The sequence below is a fragment of the Dromiciops gliroides genome, chromosome X, assembly GCF_019393635.1.
Source record: "Dromiciops gliroides isolate mDroGli1 chromosome X, mDroGli1.pri, whole genome shotgun sequence".
In the NCBI taxonomy this organism is placed as follows: Eukaryota; Metazoa; Chordata; class Mammalia; order Microbiotheria; family Microbiotheriidae; genus Dromiciops; species Dromiciops gliroides.
Window position 1 is genome coordinate 5,656,722 of NC_057867.1, and position 12,407 is coordinate 5,669,128.

Sequence of the window (12,407 nt, forward strand, 5' to 3'; positions counted from 1 at the left end):
GATTTGAACTCAGGTCCTCCTGAATCCAGGGTCAGTGCTCTATCCACTGTGCCACCTAGCTGCCCCGAGGCCATAGGTTCTTAAGGAGCATGGACTGAAGGAGGATAGATGCATCAAATCTCAGAGAGTACGGGTGCAAACTCTTCCCATACCACAAGGAAAACAGAAATTCTCATAGCATCAGATGGCATGCAGATGGCAGAATAGTGGAAAACCACAGAGAAGCATGCCCCCTGATTGGTGGTATCCTGAATTCAAACCTCGTGGCCCTAGCCCATGAGGTAGAGGTGTGAGGGAACAGTAATACCCACAGCCTGTTTCCAGGTTCCCAAATACAAGGACCAGCTGTATCGTCACACTCTTCTTGAGAACAATGGGGTCTCTGCTCCTTTGCCATATCAGTTCCTGAAGAACAAGGACTCCCACTAACTGGAAGATCCTCCCCCGCCTACCACCAAGGATCCCTTTTAAAAAACAAACTACAAACAGAGCAATAGGACTTTTTATTGTTGAACCAGAAAAAAAGTTATGAGAGTGAAGTGAGCCAAATGGCAGGGGCCTTACTGTAACTCTTAGGGAAAGAGGCCCCCTGTAGGAGGAAGGGGAGCTAATGAGCCTGGGGACAGTAAGCTTGAGGACGACAGGAAGCATATGCTCGAAGATACCATGGGAGAGGACCCGGGGAGGCTGGCTCTGGGATGGGGCCTAGCCGTGACAATAAGGGGCGAGCCTTCGACCTGGGACCCGCAGGTGCTAAAGAGCACTGCTCGCCCCATGGTGTTTCTGTTGCCCTCTGGCTCCTCCAGGGCTGCCGCCGCTGCCACCCCTACCACCACACTACTGCCCTACTGCTCTTCCCTCATTCTAGAGCCACCCCAACTGGTCCTCCCTGACTTGATCTTCCCTGTCCTCCTCCTCCAGGCAGGCCCCTCCTAAGCATGGTTGCCATCGGCGCCATCGGCGCCCCCACTCTCCTCCATCTCCATGTTGGCATCCGCTTCCTGCGCAGCGTTGTTGCTCTCCATCTCCTCCTCAGGTCTGTTCCTCACATACGGGTCACACTGCTCACTCGGGTCGCTTTCCATCTGCTCCAGGCTGGCCAGCAGAGCATCCACCTTCTCTTCAATCTTCACCAGCTCCTTCTTAATTTCCTGGAGATCGTCCCCTTTTGCTTCGTCAGAAGAGAACGGGAGGGCCTCCTCGTCATTCATGGAAGAGACACCACTTTTGCCTTTGCGGGACATGATTCCTGAAAATCATAACAATGGCCATGATTCTCACAACTGCCATTTCTCTAGTGTTCTCAGGCTCACAACAGGCCTAACGTGGAGTGGCATTTCACTGGGTCCTTGTGATAAAAGAACTCCAGCTGTTTGGCTCCCCACTTGATTGACCAGGGTCTACACTGCCTACTCTAGTATAGAATAACTGGACTGTATACACAGTACATGAACCCAATCACTGGAGACAGGGGTGGGGGTGATGGAGAGCCAGAGGAGCCCCAAAGGGAAAAGGGATGGTTGTAGTGGTTGTTTGCCACTGCATATTAAAAAGCACATTCATTGGGGTGGCTAGGTGGCGCAGTGGATAGAGCACCAGCCCTGGATTCAGGAGTACCTGAGTTCGAATCCGGCCTCAGACACTTGACACTTACTAGCTGTGTGACCCTGGGCAAGTCACTTAACCCTCACTGCCCTGAAAAAAAAAAGAAGCATATTCATGTGGGGCAATCCAAGAACCAGAGAGGTCAAGCACTGCTGAGGAGCTTTTGGCTGAGATCAACAAAAGGACCACGGGAAGGGATCTCATCATCAGGAAGGAGTTGGCTGCTGGGGTTGAAGTAGTGGGAACTTTTATTGGGAGAGCGGACATGCCCACTCCCTCACCCCTAGAGTCTCTAACAGGGAAGGAGACCAAAGTGACAGAAAGTGGGTACATGGGCGGTGTGCACCCTAGACTCTAAAAGAACAGATGGGTAAAGTTTCTGAGGAAGAGGAGAGTGGACTGAAATTCTGAAGGAGAAGTCAGCCCGGGGGGACAGGAAACAGTCAAGAAGGCAATTCTGAAGGCCCAGACAGACAGTCCCAGTGCACTTGTCTGAAGAGACAGATGTGCAGCCTCAGAGTCAGGCAGCTAGGTTCAAGGCCTACCTTGTACTCTGACTTGGCCTGGGGCCCTGGCCTTTCGGTGCCCCAGGCCATACTCTAAGACTTTAACTGGCAGAGAAGGTGCCCACCTGCACTGGCAGAAGGGGCAGCCTCATCAAGGATTTCTATGTGCCAAACTGGTTTTGCCTTCAAAGGGACCAAAGCCACCCTCACAACAGGGGGACCACAAAAGCTCCTTTTGTTAACACTCCAGGGTTCCCAAGCACCCTTTTGGTTCCCATCCCACAACTGAACCCTTGGATGAGTCTGAGTCAGCTTTGGCCTACAACTTTTTGGTTTTTGTTTTGTGGGGCAATGAGGGTTAAGTGACTTGCCCAGGTGAGGCTGGATTTGAACCCAGGTCCTCCTGAATCCAATCCACTGCGCCACCTAGCTGCCCCAGGCCTACAACTTTTTAAATGTAGTTTTTTAAGCAGCAAAGAAAATGGCTACTGCTTTATGTAAAGTAGAAAAGGCAAGGGGGTTTCAATGCCCTCCCTTCTCAACTCCACCTCATCTAGGAGCAGCCAAGGAACCATCTTGGACATACTCCTCCTCCTAGCCCCCACCCCAATAGCTAGTGCCTCCCTTCCCTGACCCCTGACAGCCCTGCATTTGTTGTGGATGTATGTTTTTATATATGTGCTGCCCCCACCCCAAGCTTCTTGAGAGTCAGGATTAGTGTGCGAGTGTGTGTGTGAGTGTGTGCGAGTGTGTGAGTGTGTGTGTGTGTGTGAGTGTGTGAGTGTGTGTGCGAGTGTGTGAGTGTGTGTGAGTGTGTGAGTGTGTGTGCGAGTGTGTGTGCGAGTGTGTGTGTGTGTGTGTGTGTGTGTGTGTGTTTCCCCTAGCACCACCACGGTCCATGGCACATGGTAGAACTTAAAATGCTTGTTGACGGATTGATATTAAGAGAGTTTGCTCTTCCTTTTGAGTAGATAATAAATTCAACATGTCACTTCCAAAGCTGTCCCGCTTGGCTGGGAGGTCTTCTGGCTCACCTGCTTTTCTCTTTTCTGTTTCAAAACACATGGTCTCTTTTTTATCTTTTAAAATTAAGTTTGTTCAATTCACAAAGTGTTTTTCTCCCTCCCCCCTCCAACCCCCATTGAAAACAATTAGAAAAACAAAACTGAACAAATATGTAAATTCCTGCATGGCTGGAAATGGAGGTGGCATTCCGTGCCTTGAGCCCATCACCTCTCTGTCCAGAGGTGAGAAACATGCTTTGGTAGCAGCCTCTTCTTTTCCTGTTCGGTTTGGTTTTTTTTCCTTTTCTGCCCACCCTCTTGCCATCCCCTGGCCCCCTCACCTCCCTTTTTCTGCCCACCCTATTAATATTCCCCTGGCCCCCTCACCTCCCTTTTTCTGCCCACCCTATTAATATTCCCCTGGCCCCCTCACCTCCCTTTTTCTGCCCACCCTATTAATATTCCCCTGGCCCCCTCACCTCCCTTTTTCTGCCCACCCTATTAATATTCCCCTGGCCCCCTCACCTCCCTTTTTCTGCCCACCCTATTAATATTCCCCTGGCCCCCTCACCTCCCTTTTTCTGCCCACCCTATTAATATTCCCCTGGCCCCCTCACCTCCCTTTTTCTGCCCACCCTATTAATATTCCCCTGGCCCCCTCACCTCCCTTTTTCTGCCCACCCTATTAATATTCCCCTGGCCCCCTCACCTCCATTTTTCTGCCCACCCTATTAATATTCCCCTGGCCCCCTCACCTCCCTTTTTCTGCCCACCCTATTAATATTCCCCTGGCCCCCTCACCTCCCTTTTTCTGCCCACCCTATTAATATTCCCCTGGCCCCCTCACCTCCCTTTTTCTGCCCACCCTATTAATATTCCCCTGGCCCCCTCACCTCCCTTTTTCTGCCCACCCTATTAATATTCCCCTGGCCCCCTCACCTCCCTTTTTCTGCCCACCCTATTAATATTCCCCATGTCCCCTCACCTCCCTTTTTCTGCCCACCTTATTAATATTCCCCTGGCCCTCTCACCTTTCTTACCCCTCCCCCCCCCAAAAGAAAATAACATTAGAATTGTTTCTCTGTGGCTGATGACGGCTTAGATTTCTTCCCCGGAGAAGGGAGAAGGGCCAGTTAGTAGTGTCTGGCCGTTTCTCCATTGGAAGAATGGTTCTTCAGCTTTTAAATTGGAAATCAGTTCCTTCTCATATCTTGGATCAGATTCTTATCAGAGAAATGGGCTGCAAAGATTTTTTCCCCTCCCAGTTACCTGTTTCCTTTCTAATTGTAATTGCATTGATTTTGTTTGTGCAGAACATATTTGGGGGGTTGGGGGGGAGTATGGGCCCAGCCCTCCACCTCTGTTCCCCTCCCCCCAGTCGAGGCCCAGCTCCACGCTCCCTCCCCAAACCTCAGGCCACCACGGGCTAACAGGGTACAAGGAGCCCTTAGGAGCCAGTTCTGCAGAGATACATGTCTGGAGGGGGGGAGTGTACCAGACCATTTACCCCCCCTCTCGCTGACATGGAAAAGGGGCACCCAAGACCGTCCCCCTTGGCCATCGTTCCCCTCCCCCTCTTCGGGTAAGGGGCGCACAAGACCATCCCCCTTTTGCGCCCTCCTGGCATGGGAAATGGGCGCACAGGGCTATCCCTCCTAGCCACCGACCACCCTCCCCTTCTGGCACGGGAGAGGGGGCACAAAAAACCATCTCCCCTCTCGCCACCGCCCTCCTCTTGGCGCGGGAAAGGGGCGCATAAAACATCTCCTCTCGCCCCCGCCCTCTTGGCACAGAAGAGGGGCGCACAAGACCATCGGCCGTGGCACAGGAGATGGGCGCCTAAGACCACCCCCTTGGTACTTGAAAGGGGCGCACGAGATCATTCCTCTCCACCCCACCCCCTTACAGGAGAGGGGTGCCCAGGACCACACCCCCCTCGCCACCGCCTCCTCATGTAAGCACCGGATGGGTGCCCAGGACCACCACCACCTCCTCCCTGGTGCCCTCCCTCCCCCGCACCCAGGACCACCTCCCTCCCACCTCGCCCCGACCCCCCAGCCCCCCTCCAGCGCTCAACCCCCTCGCCACGGGCGCCCTGGAGAGGCGGGGCAGCCGCCAGGGCGCGCAGCGTGGCCCGGGTCGGGTTAATCCCCGGTGCCCCACGGCCCGGAGGGGGCAATGGGGGGACCCGCTGCGGCAGCCCACCTGCCCGGGACCACTCGGGGCTCTTGCCTCTTCCCAGGGTACCCTGCGTCAGCCGGGCTGCAGGCCTGGGCCTCGGTCTGGGGCGCCCCGGGGTGTCTCTGGCGCGCAGGGGAGCTGCGGGCGCACGGGCGGGCGCGGAGGCGGCGGTCGGACCGGCGGTCCGTCGGTCCCTGCCCAGACCCACCTCCGACTGGTGGCGGCGGCGGAAGAGGCGGCAGCGGGGGCAGCAGCGGCGGCGGCGGCGGCGGCGGCAGCAGCAGCAGCAGCGGCAGCGGCAGCAGCAGGAGGAGCAGCAGCAGCAGCAGTGGCTCCTCGCTCCCTCGGGCTCTATCACCGACTGCTCCTGCCGCCTGCTGGGAGTCTGGCCTCCCGGGCCTCACAGGACTCGATATCACCACCTGCCACAAGGTTGGACATTGAGGGAGGGCCCACAACAGGCTAATCACCTCCCCTCCCTCCCTTCTTCCCCCTCCCTCCGTGGACTCTTCGCCAGTCACGGAGAATCTGCCTGGCCTCCCTCCGCAATGGTTAGCATACTCCCACCCCCTCCTGCCCTCCCCAGCGCAGGGATTCGGGAGCCCAGCTGTCAATGCACGAACCTCATTCCCCTCCCCCACGTCCCCCTCCTTTGATGCCAACCTGTCAAGCCCCGGGGGCCCCGCAGCCCCCCAACGCCTCGCTCCAGAGCTGCCCACCCCCTCCACCGTGCTCTCCGCAATGTCTGACCCCATCTGAAAGCTCCCCCCTTCCCCACTCCTTCCACCTTCTGGCTCCCTCCGGATGACACAGCCCTGCTGTCCATCCTGCCGACACTGGTTGCGCTTTTCCCGTTCCCCAGATCGCTAGTATTGACTGGTCCAGGGTGCTGGGATCCTCTTGGGAGCCTGCTGCCTCTAGTCTGCCACAATCACTCCGTACCCGCCCCTCATCCTCGAACTTCACTTAATCTGCGTATTCACTGAATCCACGTACACACCGCACCCCCCCCACACACCCCAAGATCCTGGTAGATATTGTTCACTGGCCTACGGGACGGGCTCCTTCCCTCTTCGATGAATTCAGCGCCTGACTTCCCAGTCTTTCCTCCTTGGGCGGGGGGCGGGAGATACTTCCACACAGAGAGCTGTGATACACACAGAGATACTCCATCAGACACTGACCTCTAACCCTGATTCCATTCCTTGCTCAATATGACCATTTCCCATGACTTCCTCCTACGATATACCGAACTTACCCACAGGCATGGTAATAAGGACCTTGCTTCTATTTCCAGGGTCATCAGCTCTGAGATGCCTAACCTTTTGCATTTATATCTTTTCCCTTTACCTGCCAAACACCCCAACTCTGTTCTTCATTGCTCACCATGACCACCAATCCTCCCACCTTTCAATTCTTTCCCAGGCTGTACTGACTCCACTGTTGACCTTTGTCCATTGATGAAGCAGCTCATCTTCTGTCTCCTCTTGAATCCCTTGACCACTTGGGTATGCCCAATCATGCCCTATTGAGCCTCAGCTTTTCATTCCTCCCACCGTGCACTGCTTTCACTCTTCCCCTCATACTGAGGAATGAAAATGGAGAAGAATCAGGAACCCTTTCTGACTGGGAGCTGGGTCCACTCTGAATGTGTGGTACATGTTCTCCACCGGGTCCTCACTGTGGCAAGGCAACACCTCCCTATTCAATTCTCCATTTCTCTCATTGTGCAACTTTTTTTTGGCAGGGCAATGAGGGCTAAGTGACTTGCCCAGGGTCACACAACTAGTAAGTGTCAACTGTCTGAGCCTGCATCTGAACTCAGGTCCTCTTGAATCCAGGGCCAGTGCTTTATCCACTGCACCACCCAGCTGCCCCTACTTGTACAACTTTCCCAGCCTTTCTCTTCTCACTTCTGTTCCTCTCTTCAAACCCCCTATGGCATCCTCTCAGCTAAGAACCTTGTTTCACATTTCACAGAAAAAAACTGAGGCCATTAGCTCCCTCTTCTACACTCCTCCTTATCTCGCATCACCCAGATACCTTCTGCTACTGGCTTGTCCTTTCCCCCTGTCTCACATGAAGAGGTTCTTGCCAAGGCAAACCCTTCTCCCCGCATCCTTCATCCCCGTTCATCCCATCTTTTTTCAGTAGATTGCTCCCTCTATCATCCCCACTCGCAATCTTCAGTCTCTCCCTGTCTACTGGCCACTTTCTTGTTGCCCACAAACACACCTGTGACACCCCAATCCTTAAAAAAACCTCCCATGGCCAACATCTTACACCATATACTAAAATAAGGTCAAAATGGGTACATGATTTAGATATAAAGGGTAATACCATAGGTAAATTAGGAGAGGAAGAAATAGTTTACCTCTCAGATCTATGGAGAGGAGAACAATCTATGACCAAACAAGAGATAGAGAATATTATGAAATGCAAAATGGATGATTTTGATTACATTAAATTTTAAAAGTTTTGTCAAGGGGCAGCTAGGTGGCGAAGTTAATAGAGCACCGGCCCTGGATTCAGGAGTACCTGAGTTCAAATCTGGCCTCAGACACTTAACACTTACTAGGTGTGACCCTGGGCAAGTCACTTAACCCCAATTGCCCTGCTAAAAAACAAAACAAAACCAAATAAGTTATGGCAAAATATTTTTTAAAATTAAAAAAGGTTTTGTACAAACAGAAGCAATGAAGCCAACATTAGAAGGGAAGCAGAAAGCTGGGAAACATTTTTTATGGCCAGTGTTTCTGATAAAGGCCCCATTTCTAAAATATATAGGGAACCAAATCAAATTTGTAAGAATGCAAGTCATTCCCCAACTGAGAAATGGTCAAGGATATAAATAGGCAGTGTTCAGATGAAGAAATCAGAGCTATCTATTGCCATATAAAAAAAATGCTCTAAATTCCTATTGATTAGAGCAATGCATATAAAACAACTCTGAGGTACCACCTCACACCTATCAGATTGGCTAATATGACAAAAAAAGGAAAATAATAAATGTTGGAGAAGCTGTGGAAAAATTGAAACATTAATGCATTGTTGGTGGAGTTGTGAACTGATCCAACCATTCTGGAGAGCAATTTGGAACTATATCCAAAGGGCTATGAGACTGTGCATACCCTTTGACCCAGTAATACCACTACTAGGTATGTATCCCAAAGGGATCATAAAAAGGGAAAAGGACCACATGTACAAAAAAATTTATAGCAGCTCTCTTTGTGGTGACAAAGAATTGGAAATATAGGGAATGCCCATCAATTGGGGAATGACTGAACTTGTTATGGTATATGAATGTAATGGAATTGTGCTGTAAGAAATGATGAGCAAAAAACCCCAACAAAACAAAACAAAAAAGGGGGCAGCTAGGTGGCACAGTGGATGGAGCACTGACCCTGGATTCAGGAGGACCTGAGTTCAAATCCTGCCTCAGACACTTGACACTTACTAGCTGTGTGACCCTGGGCAAGTCACTTAACCCTTATTGCCCTGAAAAAAAGAAATGATGAGCAGGAAGATTTCAGAAAAACCTGGAAAGACTTAAGTGGACTGATGCAGAACCAGGAGAACATTGTACACAGTAACAGCAATATTGTGTGATAATTAACTGTGATAGATTTAGCTCTTCTCAGCAATACAATGATCTAAGACAATTACTTCTTTTTTTTGGCAGGCAATGAGGGTTAAGTGACTTGCCCAGGGTCACACAGCTAGTAAGTGTCAAGTATCTGATTCTGGATTTGAACTCAGGTCCTCCTGAATACAGGGCCGGTGCTTTATCTACTACGTCATATAGCTGCTCCTGATCCAAGACAATTCCAAAGAACTCATGATGGAAAATGTTCTCCACATCCAGGAAAAAGATGCAGATTGAACCATACTGTTTCTACTTTTGTTTGGGTTTTTTTGAGGGTTTCCCCCTTTTCTTCTGGTTCTTCTTTCACAACATAAATAATACAGAAATATGTTTAATGTGATTATACATATATAACCTATATCAGATTGCTTTCTATCTTGGGGAGTGGGGAGGGAAGTGAGGGAGGGAGAAAAATTTGGAACTAAAAATCTTATGAAAACAAATGTTGAAAACTATCTTTACATGTAACTGGAAAATAATAAAATACATTTATGATTAAAAATAAACAAAAAAAACCCTCCTATGGGATATAACACTAGCTATCACCCTAAATCTCGCCTCTCTTTCATGGCTAACCTCCTTGAAAAAGTCATCTGAAATCAACACCTCTACTTCTCCTCTCCCTTTCTTTGAAACTTTCTGACATCTGCTTCCTGATCTCATCATTCAACTGTTCTTTCCCAAATGACCAATAATCTCTCTTCATTGCCTAATCTCATGGCCTTTTCTCCATCCTCATCCTTGACCTGTCTGTGGCATTCTACGCTGTTGATCACCTTCTCCTGGATACTGTCCCGTGCAGGTTTCCAGGACACTCTTAGTGTTCTCCTCCCACCAGTCTGACCCCTCCTCATGTAGCCATGGGCGCCCATCAAGACTCTGTCTTGGGCCAACGTAACTTTTCCCTCTCTACCATGTCCTACATGATACTTCAGCTCCCAATATGGAGCATTTTCACTGGCTATCCACCTTGCCTGGAATTATCTCCCTCTTCATCTCTGTTTTCTGGCTTCCTTAAAACCCAGCTACAATTTCACCTTTGGCGAGAAGCCTTTCCCAGTCCTCCTTAACGCTAGTGCCTTCCTTCTGAGATGACTTCCAATTCACTTAATATATATATGTTGTTTATACATGATTGTCTGCATTAGAATGTGAGCTCTTTGGGGTTAGGGACTGTCTTTGGCCTTTGTATCTCAAGCACTCAGTACAGTGCCTAGCACATAGGAAGCACTTGATAAATGCTTGTCCACTGGCCAACAAAGTGTGGAGAAGGGGAACAGAACCCTTGTGACTAATATGTATAGTCAAGCAAAACAAATTCTCCTGTTTCTCATGTCCAAAAATGTGTGTCATTCTTTGTCTTCAGTCTAGTCCCTCTTTGACAAAAGGTAGATAACATGTTTCAGCATCTATGAGGTGGTCATTGTTTGGTTGACATTCTAAATGCTATGTCAAAAGAGTTCAAACAAATAATCCATTTCTTAATGATATATTCCAGTGGCCCAGTAATACCACTACTAGGAAAGCAGGTGAATACCTCTTGTCAAGAAGATTAAAAGCATTTGGTAAAGGGGGGTCCTTGGCATTGTTTTTGTCCAAAGGGCACACAGTTGGGTCCCAGATCAATCCAACTGGGAGGAATTTTAACTCAAACTGCTCCAGGACTATTCCACAACTTTCTTGCTCAAAACAATCCCAAACCACCCGTATCCTGGCCCACAACAGTCATTAGAATGATCAGGATTCTCAAGTCTTTTAAAGTTGCTTACTCTTACATTGTCATTGCTACTGTGTAATTGTTCTCCTGATTCTGCTTACTTCATTCTGCATCAGTTTGTACAAGTTTTCCTAGGTTTCTCTAAACTCACCCCCTTCACAATTTCTTAGAATGCAATAGTATTCTATTATATTCATATACCTACAATTTGTTCAGCCATTCCCCAGTTGATGGACATGGCCTCTAAGAGCTTCTGTGGATGTTTATGGAGAGAAATACTTACATAATATGTTGGTGATTGTGGAGGTTTTCTGGCTCCTGTTTAGGTATATACAGTCCTTGTGTATGGCTGGCGAAGTGGTCCATTACAGCCAATATATGACTTAGGTTCTTGCTCTTTTCTTCCAGAGATAGGAAGTCAGTGCAGACAAGTGTTCTAGGTTTCCTGGTATTGCTAGTCTTCAAATATGAAGCACAAGTTGGTGGTGCTTCTCTTTACCCACAGTGACCACAAGTCTCACACTTCTTGGTGACATCTATAACTATCTTGCGCCAGTAGAGTCTATTTCTCCCCAGTTTCAGGGTCCTTTCTTGGCCCATAAATCCCCAGGCCTCAGGTCAAGCTTTAATATTCAGAGAATGAATACTCTATTCAGAGAGTGAATGATCAGAGTGATACTCACTGCCTAGCACTAAGTGCTTCCTGGTGCCATGTGTGGGATCAGTGACATTCCTCGAACAAGTGCTCTATTACACAGCTCTAACTTCTGCCACTAGAAGACTGGCACTTGAGTCCTTTGCCATCACCACCTTGATTCTTGGCTTGCATCACTTCCCACAGATCTTCGTCAGCCATCTCCTCTCTTTGCTAGTGACAAACACATAGACAACTGAGATGAAGAAGGTTGGCCCAATGAAGCAAGATTAACATCTGCTGCTGCCATGCTGGTGATTATTGCAGCTGTACTACCCTCTGCAGTCCAGTCCTTTGGTTGTTACATATGGCTTTCACTCTTCCTTTCATTATTACCATAGTTTTGGTGTCATATGTTTTTCTGGACAGGGTATCTCCATCTACATTAGTATTTTCTGGTTGGTAGTGAATGCTAAATTCACAGTTAGATAGAGCCGCTACCCATGTCTGCCAAACAGCATCCAACTTGGCACTGGTCAGAATATGTCAGTGGACTGTTGTCAGTCCATACTTGTAACTTTGCTCCATAGGTGTAGTCTTTGAGTTTCTCGGTAATAGCCCACTTCAAAGCTGGGAAGTCCAGCTTGCACATGGAGTCTCACCATTTCTCACACCTCTGTTGGTGAATGCAGCTGACTTCCTATGACCATCAGTCTCTTGATAGACTGCTCCTCAGGCCTTCAAGCTGGCATCCGTATAGAGGACAAAAAGCTTGTTTGGATAGGCAGAGGCCAACACTCATGCATGTGTGTGTTTATCCAACAGTCCCCAAAGGGCTCTATTGATTTCAAAACAGCTTTGGACTTCTTATCTTTCAGCTTGACCATTCAGCGGTTTAGTAATAGCAGCATTGTTTGAAAGTGACTGCCAAATCTAAGGAAAGTTCTCAGTGAGATCTCAAAGGCTTTTTTGTCCACGGCCAAGTCCAGAGTGCTTCTGTCTTCTCTGGATCAGTTCTCACACCATTGTATTACAAGTAATGCTCATACTTGACAGAGGCTCTACCAGACTAATACTTGTCAATGGAAAGTTTAAGACTATGTTCCTTTGGCTG

At 49.2% G+C, this 12,407-nt stretch overlaps 1 protein-coding gene across 2 annotated transcripts; it reads right to left on the bottom strand.

The window, feature by feature from the left end:
* Window positions 1–486: 486 nt before the first annotated feature.
* Window positions 487–6,673, bottom strand: LOC122733654 (heterogeneous nuclear ribonucleoproteins C1/C2-like). 2 transcript variants are annotated; one of them, XM_043974229.1, is made up of 4 exons: window positions 6,555–6,673; window positions 6,315–6,443; window positions 5,505–5,718; window positions 487–1,249 (listed from the first exon to the last, which is right to left on the bottom strand). In XM_043974229.1, exons 1-4 carry the CDS (start codon window positions 6,597–6,599, stop codon window positions 933–935), a joined length of 705 nt encoding a protein of 234 aa, XP_043830164.1. In that variant the 5' UTR covers window positions 6,600–6,673; the 3' UTR covers window positions 487–932. The 2 variants fall into 2 exon arrangements, with proteins under 2 accessions (XP_043830164.1, XP_043830166.1); XM_043974231.1 differs by lacking the exons at window positions 6,315–6,443; window positions 6,555–6,673 and adding an exon at window positions 6,084–6,278.
* Window positions 6,674–12,407: the final 5,734 nt, after the last annotated feature.

Excerpts from the sequence above, each read along its gene's own strand:
- LOC122733654 (XM_043974229.1), bottom strand. The coding sequence starts at position 6,599 with ATGACCCTGGAAATAGAAGCAAGGTCCTTATTACCATGCCTGTGG. Across the intron at positions 5,719-6,314 it reads ATATCTACCAGGATCTTGGG|GTGGTGATATCGAGTCCTGT; the intron begins GTGTGTGGGGGG and ends ACCTTGTGGCAG. Across the intron at positions 1,250-5,504 it reads GCCGCCGCCACCAGTCGGAG|GAATCATGTCCCGCAAAGGC; the intron begins GTGGGTCTGGGC and ends TATGATTTTCAG.